A 10501-nucleotide genomic window follows, 5' to 3' on the forward strand; every position below is an offset into this window, starting at 1 on the left:
CTGTCCTTCTATCTTCATAGGATTCTTAAACTCACACACACTACCATGTGCCAACACACAGTCCCACGTGTGTGGTCACGTGCATGTGCTGTCCACTTATTGGCTTCTACTGATTCCCATTCTCACTCTCCTCATATTGAATGAGTTAAGTTATCCTGAGTCATTGGCTTAGTGAACGAGTCTATAAGGTTTTGATCTGTGTTTACTCATTGTGTTTGTGTGCTTAAAGTGAGTTCATCAATGGTTGTGTTAAAAGAATAATGATTCGTTGAACAAGACAAGGTCTTTATAGACTAGTGTGTTGTTCTTCAAGAAAAAATTGCTTTCACACATAGTAAGTGTGTAATTATGTGCTTAAAGTGAGTGTCTTTCAATATCATTTCTTTTCAAGAAAAGGTACTCTCTCTTTGTGATTTCAAGATATTATTGCTTTTGCACACAGTAAAAATAAGTGTGTTTTTGTGTGTTAGAGAGTGAGTGAGTGGTTCCACCAAATCAATTTAGGGTTTAAGACTATGTTTGATGGAGTACCAGTTGAGCATTTCCACAGATTCATATCCACACCATCTTCAAGAATTCCTCCAACTTCTTCTTTGAATATCCAAACACCACCAATTTCTACTTCAACAAACTTAAATTTTCTATCTTTTGATCCACTCTTATTCCCTCCTCTTAATGCTCATCATCATCAAACCCTTTTCCAAACCAATCACTTTGTACAAACGACGTCAACACGCGATCAATACAATGACACAGAAGGCAAAGTAGATCAAGAAATCGATCTTGGTCTCGATGTAAATGAGCCATGGTCTAATGATGAAGTTATTCAACTTTTGAGGATCAAATCTAGTTCAGAGAATTGGTTTAAAGATTTGACTTGGGACCATGTATCCAGGTAATCATGCTAACTATTCTTATGATGTTGCTTAAATGTTCTCTTAATTAATTACTAACTAGCGCAATAAGCAAATTAATTACTGATTATCATCCTAATATATCACATTAGATGAAGTTTATTTCAATTCCAAACAAATTAACAAGTACAAATAGTTATATCTAGAATGATCGTATGGTTTTGAACTTTGATGATGTAATTAAGGTCCTATGCATGTTTAGGATTTAAAACCAAATCAAAGTGTTTATAAATTGTCTTCCTTTAATGAAAATACCGAATTATACTTTACTTTGTAATTTTTTTTTATCATGTTAGTTTAATATGTTTTCTTTAAGACTAGAAGGTGAACTCCATCTCTTGGCTGTTTTTATAGCCATTTTGCTCTATGCATGTAATAAGGAATGTTGTGTATCTTAATATGTGAAACATCCTTTAATAAAATGAGTGTAACTAAATTAAAACAAGTGTACTTGGCTTTCCTTCACATATATCTTAAACGGCAAATAATCGCATTCCTTTACTCATTTGAACTCATAACTTTATTGGTGGGCCACTTGATCATCAATTATACTTGTAACTTACTTTAAATGAAAAATGAAGCATTTTAACAAATTTAATGGTTATTTGACTATAAAAGCAATAATTACTACATTGGCTGTAAATGATACAAATTTGCTGTTAAAAAAAATGCATTGATAAAAAACTGCAGTCTTAACAAAACTTATAATTGTTATCATTAACATTATTCTTCGTAACACCAATATTTATATATATATATATATATGAGAAGTATAAAATGAAAACTCATTTGAGTTGTGAAAACCCGTAAAAACCCTATGTAACATCGTTTTTTTTTTTGTTTTTTTTTTGAACATGTAATATATGTTGTTACATTTAATACAAAACATCGAAAAATCAAAAAAAACATTTTTTTGCTATTTTTTAATATTTTTTTACTAATTTTTATATATGTTTTCAAGAGAGAGAAAATGTTATATATATGTTTACATTTTTTATTAACTTTAATTGTGGACCACAAGATTCAAACTTTAATTAAAAACATGTGGTTGAGAATGAGTTTCTAGAGTTTTCACAACTCAAGTGGGTTTTTATTTTCACAACTCAAGTGGGTTTTTATTACATGTTATTGTGCCCTTTTCATGATCAAATTCTGAATTTGTTTAATGAAACCAATATATTCATATACATTTCAAAATTGAAATGTTTTACACTTAAAGTAGGAGAACCTTGAAAAGAAGCATTTACGTTTAGAAGGTGCATTTAAAATAGGTTGATCTCATGGTAATATAGTTATAGTATGTATTAGTTGGTCTAATAATTATTTTTAGAACCTTGAAGACAAACTACTAGAAACCAGGACAATTTCGATTGAAAAAACAGTCGCAAAATTAGTGACTGGACGGGCACAAATTTTGTGACTGCTTAGTTCCAATCGAAGAAACGTGAAAATAATTAACAAAATTTAGTTTATAACAAGGGTTGCAACCACAATAAATGTAAATATCAGTCGCACACTCTTTGCGACTGGCAACCGAGTACCGACAATCCTAAATATGAAAAGAATATAACAAAAATTTAAAATTAATATCCCGGTCACAAATGGATGGATGGTAAAAATAAATTCTAAAATGGTTGTTGAGATGCAGACAAAAATGTATGTGTGCTCAATATATTTTTTATTTAGATGCTTGTTAACTTTGTATAATGTTTGTTGGAGCTACAGAAAGCTAGCAGAGATGGGGTACAAAAGGAGCTCAGAAAAATGCAAAGAGAAATTTGAAGAAGAAACTTGCAAGAGTTTCAGTAGTACCATAGAGTGCAACAAGAGCAGGTACTTGATTAGTGAAGAACTTGATCACCATCTCTGCAATAATTCTGGCCAAAACCCTCATGAAAATGTGAATCACCAAGAGCATCCACAACCACAGGAAAAAGAAGTAGAACAAAATATTGAGGCCCAGGGGCAAAAAGGTCACTTTGAAAAGGACCCAGTTGAGATAATGTCACAACCAACTCAAGATGATTCACAAGTGACAAATAGCAAGAAGAGGAAGAGGAAACACAAGATATTCAAGATGGTCAAAGGGTTGTGCATTAACTTGGTGAACAAGATGATGGCTCAACAAGAAGAAATGCATAAGAAGCTACTCGAAGACATGGCGAATCGCGATGAAGAGAATAACAAAAGGGAAGAAGCTTGGAGGAAGGAAGAGATGGAAAGGGTACAAATGGAAATTTACATAAGGGAACACGAACAAGAGATGGCAAGAGATAGACAATCTACCATCACTGAGTTCCTCAACAAGATCACATCTCTTGACAAAAAGATTCAACTCCCTTTTAATATGAACTTACAAGACCTTCAAGCTCTTGCAACAAGCATTGACAAGCCAATGTCCCTAACTGAAATTACCAAAATACCCTCGTTAGAGAATATAACTGAAAACCCTAATCAAGATCAACCAATAGCCAAAGATGACACTGGTAGGAGATGGCCAAGAGATGAAGTTTTGGCATTGATAAGCATAAGGAGCAATGTAAACAATGGTCTTGGTGGTAATAGTGCGGAACACATTGAGGGCGGTGACGGCGGTGGTGGTGCCAAAGGTTCTTTATGGGAGAGGATATCACAAGGGATGCTAGAATTGGGATACAAGAGAAGTGCAAAGAGGTGTAAAGAGAAGTGGGAGAATATAAACAAGTATTTTAGGAAAACAAAAGATGCAAACAAGAAGAGATCTTTGGACTCAAGAACTTGTCCTTATTACCATGAGTTGAGTAAATTATATAACCAAGAGAAGCTAGCATCTTCCCAGGAGCTACTCACCACCAAAAATACTACAGAAAACTGATGATGTTGGTTCAGAGATCAATGGTGTATTAGCTAGCTACTAATAATCAGACTTGCCATCTTGGTTTGTCTTTGTACTTCTATAAATTAGCACATTATTTTCTATGATGTTAAATCACATTTTTGTGTAATAATTTAATAAATTATGTAGCATATGTTTCCTTATCATGGTTCTAATGCCCACATGGAAGGGAAAGGGTTGGTTCTACTGAGAACTTATTGCAAGAACTGGCGCTTGCTAAAGGTTCAAAATAATGGTGGCATATACGCGGTGAAGTAAAGTAGATAAAGGATAACTCATCGTATACGATAGGGCGGTAAACGAACCGAACGTTCAGCAAACTGCAACTGTTTGGCCGGAAGTTCGTTTAATATATGTATGTCTGTTCGTTTAATAAATGAATGGACATGAAAAAAGAAGTTAAGCTCGATTAACTAAATGAACGAACAAGAACATAGACCATGTTCGTTCACTTGCGTTCTTGAACGTTTGTGTGTTTGTTTGCGTCCGCTTATATATGTTGGTTGATGTTTGTTTATTAAAGGGTTTTAATACCTTTTTAATGACTTTTTCTAATCTTACGATAAAGATTTGAGCAAATTTATCAACTATAAAACTAAAACATATATGAGTATTATATGATTAATTTAGATATAAATTAGCTTTTATGAATGTTAAAAGCAACACTGGCACAAACTTCATATATAGGCAAACCAAACTTTTGATACTGACTATTTTCGGTTAGTCAAATCAAATAAAGCATTGTGCTAGTTCATTGTATTCGTCAACCGTTCACGGGCAAGATCATTTACTTAATGAATGAACACGAACAACTAATTTCATTCGGTTATGTCCGTGAACCGTTCGCTTATCCAATAAAAGCTTAATGAACAAATATAAACATGGCCTTGTTCAATTCATTTTCTAAGTCTTCTAATTTGAAAAGATAGCAACTTTTATATTCTTTAAAGAGTAAAGTGTCACTTTCGTCCTTGTGGTTTGGCAAATAATGCGATTTTAGTCCAAAAAGTTTGTTTTTTGCATATGAACCCTCCACGTTTCCTAATTCTTGCCAATTACATCCAAATCACTAACTCCGTTAAATTGAATCGTTAACTCAAGGGTAGACATGTCTTTTCACTCTTTCTTTATTACATGAATACAGTGCCAAAATCGTCCCTGAAGTTTGGTCACATTTGCTAATTTCGTCCAAAAATATTTTTTTCGCAATTATACCCTCGATGTTTCCCAACTGTTGCCAATTTCGTCCAATTTGTTAACTCGGACTAAATTTAACGTTAACTCAGAGGTGTTACTGTCCTTTTACATATTTGTTTACATTGTTATATTATTTTACGCTGAGCTAAACCCCTTATATGACTAAAAATAAAGAAAAATAAATAAACGGATAATATATTGGATTCAAACATAGGAATCGTAAAATTTTATATATGTCATCAAATAAACACATAAGAACAATAATGTAAACAAACATGTAAAAGGACAGTAACACCCATAAGTTAACGTTGGATTTAGACCGAGTTAACAATTTGGACGAAATTGGCAACGGTTGGGAAAAATCGAGTGTCTACTTGCGAAAAAAATATTTTTGGACGAAATTCGCAAATAGGACCAAACGTCAGGGACGATTTTGGCACTTTACTCATATAATAAAGAAATTGTGAAAAGACCTGTCTACCTCTGACTTAACGATTAAATTTAACGAGGTTAGTGATTTGGATGTAATTGGCAAGAATTGAGAAACGTGGAGGGCTCATATGCAAAAAATAAACTTTTTGGACTAAATTCGCATTACTTGCCACATCAAAAGGACGAAAATGGCACTTTACCCTTCTTTAAATTAAAAAGTAAGACTAAATAAATTTATCAAAATTAAATAACATCCAACACTGTAATGAACTAAACGTTCAGTGAAACGTTAAGCGGGAAATTTGTTATGTTCATTTATTAAATAAACAAGCATGCATGAACAAAAAAAGTCTGTTCATTTATGTTTGTTAGCTTACGCTTTATTAACTTTCCTTCTTTTATTAACGAGCGAACATAAACAAGAAAACCTCGTTCGTATTTGATCACTATATCGGTTAAAGTTAAATAAATGAACACGAACGTATAACTCTGTTAGTGCCCGTTTATAAAGCCTAACAAAATGTATATAGGAAACAAAAAAACTTAGACCAATATTTCCACCAATTTTCATCTTTAAAAAGAAAGTTTTAAAAATGGTTTAACAAACATTCTCGTTAACATAAGGAAAAAAACAATTTTGTTTTTAAATTGTTCTCAACATGTCCTCAACCAAACGGGGGTAGGGAACTCAATTTCTACTTAAATCACAATTTGAATACGACAGTAATGCCGTGCTCCCGAGTCGTTTTTTTTCTAAAGAGAGATGAAATGAAGCGGAAGAAAATTAGAAAATATGTGTTGCTGAACTTTTTAGTGGAACGAAAAGAAATGAAAACTTTTAATATTTTTCCATGCGAACTTCTTTTAAAAATTCAATAATTTCTTTTTCTTTCTTTCACACACTTGAGAATACGAAGTTAAATAATATATTTTTCTTTCCCTCTCTTTTCTTTCTTTTAATTTTCTTTTTTTTTCTTTTGTTTATTAATCTCGATAATAGGATGTAATGTCCTTAAGGAACAACTGGGTTACTTGAAGCTGTTGCACCTTATATCTAGCAACCAAAACCGAATTTTCAATGAAAGGAATGCTCAAAGTAAGTCGTTTTTTTTTCCTTTTTACATATCGTCAAATTCAATTTTGATACCGTCATCTACTATGATAGATTCGAAACTTCAATATCCATCCTTTCAACCGTGTCATCACAAATCTAAGATTGTTAAAGATTTTGAGACGGGACACGCTCAAACTTTTAGAATCCTAAAAAGAAAAAAATTTAGGCTTTTATTTTTGTCATTTTTTAAGTGTTACAGAAGAAAAGGTTAAAGTTAAACATTCACCCAAAATAATTGTTAACGTATAAATAATGACATAAAAATGCTTTTTTTTATTTTCATTTAATATATTATTTTGAGCGCTCACCATTAGAACATTCTCATCCAACCCCTTATATTATGTGAGGGATGTTTTTATAATTTAAAGAGTGATTCAGGGTGTTGTGAGTGAAGAGGTTTTATATTTTAGAAAAAATAGTGATTTTTCTGTATACTTAAAAAGTTATTGTTCATCCTCTATAATTTTTTAATACATTTTGAAAGTGGTTGTGAGTGAAGGAAAAAGAAAATGTAATGATAAAAGGTATAAAAAGTATTATTTAATTGAAATGAAGAGAGAAAATAAAGTGAGTTTTAGTGTAAATTTTGGTTTGGAGATAGGAGATGGGATAAGAATGCTCTTAGGGATGTGCAAGTTGCAGTTCAGTTTCAGTTATTACTCTTAACCTTAACCATTACTGCTAGCTTTGGTTATGGAGTTACATAACCGTAACCATACCAAAACTTCTGTAACATTTCATGTTTTGTCGTATTCGTTTGTTTTCGTTTTATCGTTGTAAGAACCTTTTTCGGGTCTTAATACTTAATAATATGATGCATTTATAAGTATTAAGTTTCTTATGTTCATTTTATGCCCTTTATAATTCATGAGATGTTCATTTCTTATTTTATGCATAAAAGATTCAATATTTGACCTATTAACAAACTACAAGGACCAAAATCGTCAAAATTGAAATTTCTACCCCCTTGGTGCCGGAGCGCAGCGCGACAGCGGTCCTCCTTGTGGTTGCGCGGCGCGGGGAGAGGTCTGCACATACACTCTTGATTTCCTTTCCTAACTTGTTTAAGGCATGTAAATCGCTGATTTTAGGTATAAGTTGAGTAAATTAAGGTCCAAGAAATTGATTATAGCTAAATAATAAGTCCATATTCATTACTTACTGATCAAGCATGACTCTTTTGGTTTATTTCATTGATTTACTCATTAATTTTATATTCGGTTGCTTAAACGAGCATATTAACCATAATTGGTTCATTTTTGTAATTCCTATATAAACATATCATTCTAACCTGCCACAAACTTTAATCTAACCTTAAGAGAGCCTTCTCAGCCATCACCCTCATCTGCTTCTCATAAAATTTCTCGGTTTTTACATTATTGTTGAAGATACACACATAAACGGTTGACTTTGCTTACTTGGGGACCTTTGACTCTTCGTTTCTATTGATTCTTTCACTTTCCGGGTAAGTTGTAAACTGAGAATTTGTCCATTTACATTCCCTATTCAATAGCCTTCAATCAATTTCTGAGGTGAACGGTGTTGACTGGTCAATTTCTTTAAAACCCGCTAAAGGGCAAAATAGTCAACAAGTTTGACTTTACGTTTTCTCATACTTCTGGTCGAATTCGACGTTTGATCTAAAAGACTTTTATTTTTGTAACAAAATTTTAAATCTACTGACCAAAACCCGACTTCCGAATCGCTGTTCGGATTCTGGTCAGTACCGACTCGTTTAAATATTAAATTTAACATAACTTGAGTTTTACTTATCCGTTTGGATTGATTCCAGCGGCAGCGAATTCGTTGTTACTTATAGTTTCATATATCAAAGTTTTAGGTTATGTTGGTTTACCTTGTTTGACGCATTAACGGAAGATCGTTTATTTTATTCTTATTTTACTCACTTGCTTATTAATTAAGGTGAGTTTTTGTCATTCCCCTATTTTACTTGTTTTCAAACGTTTTGGGGACGTATGTGTACTATTTAGTATTTCATATTATACATATCTTAAACTGGCAAACGTGATATTGTGTGTGATTAACCGGACATACTTGCTATATGTACTTGTTTACTTTTACGCATTCGGAGAGGTCCAACATATTCTCATTATAGTATGATCATACGACCATCATGTTAACCGGCGCCTGATTCGCTTGGAAACGGTCTCTTGACACTTTATTTGCTCATGGTTTGGTTATAATTATCGCAATTATTTACGTTTTGCTTATCTTTCATATTATATTATAAACTTGCAAAACTGGTGATGAAACTCACTCAACATATTATTGACAACTCTATTTTATTTTATACGCATTTGAAAGTTATCGCTTGAGTTGAAGATTTGAAGTTATGGACACTTAGTCGAGACCCTAGGCTTTATCAAAGGACAATTTAGTTTGAGTTTTAATTTGGATTATTATTGGTTGTTTTGGATTATTTGTCTTATTTGGATGATGTGTGTTTTAAATGAAATAAATTAATTAAATAGTTATTGTGACACTTATTTATGATAGTTACCTTGAGCTATCAACAATCATGCTCATGCCCCGGCATTTCCGCCTTAGGTTAGGGTGCGATAGATTGGTTTCAGAGCCGAAGGTTATAAGATATGTGGTTAAAAATTGTCCTAGTCATATGCTTAGGACCCTACACGTGCTTATCTGAATTATCTTGTGTGTTTATTAATTGTTTATAGTTTATTTAACTTAATTATTTATTTGCATCTTCTATTTTATTTCATAATTGCAGACACATAAATTCGAGTCTATGCCTCACTTTTAAAAATATTTTCTAAATCTTTTAAAAATTTAGTACATTGCCTTTCTATTTTGGGAAATTCCTTAAGAATTTCAGGATTTGGTTTTACTCCCTCTCCTTAGGGCATGTGAGTATGGCATGTTCGGTTAGTAGCCTTAGGGGGCAAGAGAACTGTGAGTTCGGCCTTGGCAAAATGGTTCCAATAACCAAAGGTAAGACGCTATTACTTACCTAGAGGATAACCCTGCCACAATACTCGAGCCCCTAGGCCAAAGCAGGACAAGATGTCATACAACCAGAACCCTAAACAGTCAAACATAACCAATCAAACGGTTGCATTCCTTTTATAAAAAAAACCGAATTCACGGTGGTTCGTGGCTAAATTCAGAAATTTTCCAAAATTGTGTTTTAATTATTTTAAATGTTTAGTTGGGTGGAAAATTGATAACAACCCATGAGCACTCCAACTATCCATTTCACAACCCGTTTTGATTCGATATTTAGTTGGAAGTATCACCATGGTGGTTCACGAGATACTCCAACTACTCATTTTTTATTCGTTTTTTCGATATTAATGGGGTCAGTTAATATGCCATGTAACGCTCATGGGCCGACCCACTCCATTGATTTGATAATTCGTTAATTAGTTTGGTCAGTTAAAATGTCATGTAATGCTCATAGGCCAACCAACTCAAATTGCTTATTACTCGTTATTTAATTGGGTCATTAAAATGCCATGGAACGCTCATGGGAGGCCCAATTCTCAAAAGTATTGCATTATTTAATTGGGCCCTTAAACTGCCATGGATTGCTCATGGGAGGCCCAATTCCCAAAGTTTACCTTATGTTATTTAGTTGGGTCATTCAAATTGCCATGGAAAGCTCATGGGATGCCAACTCACTTGAATTGGATTCGTTATTTATTTTGGATTCTTGAGCTACCATGGGAAGCCTATGGAAAACCCAACCCAATAGCATTTTACATTTTAATTTGAAATAAACATTTCATTTACTTAATTATCCCAAAAGTTATTCATGTTATTTAAAATCGCGACTTGCCCTCAAGTCATTGACAAGTCACTAGCACAAGTTGTTACATTTTCTCATTCTCACATTGACTCGTTTACACAACTTACCCGATCCTCATAGAATTTCACTTTTGGTCCCTGCGGAATGTCTTCCATGCTTCGTCGTCGTAACAAACGTCG

The 10501-nt window shown here is 33.0% G+C and overlaps 1 protein-coding gene across 1 annotated transcript; it reads left to right on the forward strand.

Moving 5' to 3' along the window:
- The first annotated feature begins 477 nt into the window (after nt 1-477).
- Nucleotides 478-3878, forward strand: LOC143631676 (trihelix transcription factor GTL2-like). The gene is made up of 2 exons (XM_077100361.1): nt 478-895; nt 2640-3878. The coding sequence occupies exons 1-2, from the start codon at nt 516-518 to the stop codon at nt 3766-3768; spliced, it is 1509 nt and encodes a 502-aa protein (XP_076956476.1). The 5' UTR covers nt 478-515; the 3' UTR covers nt 3769-3878.
- The last annotated feature ends 6623 nt before the right edge of the window (nt 3879-10501 follow it).

The sequence above is a fragment of the Bidens hawaiensis genome, unplaced genomic scaffold (genome assembly GCF_021521415.1).
Source record: "Bidens hawaiensis isolate Kalapana, Puna unplaced genomic scaffold, B.hawaiensis_p1.1 tig00006190_1, whole genome shotgun sequence".
NCBI classification, from domain to species: Eukaryota; Viridiplantae; Streptophyta; class Magnoliopsida; order Asterales; family Asteraceae; genus Bidens; species Bidens hawaiensis.

Bases quoted from the DNA above. Each gene is read 5' to 3' on its own strand.
- LOC143631676 (XM_077100361.1), top strand. From the start codon at position 516: ATGTTTGATGGAGTACCAGTTGAGCATTTCCACAGATTCATATCCACA. The intron at 896-2,639 runs GTAATCATGCTA...TTGGAGCTACAG, and splicing joins ACTTGGGACCATGTATCCAG to AAAGCTAGCAGAGATGGGGT.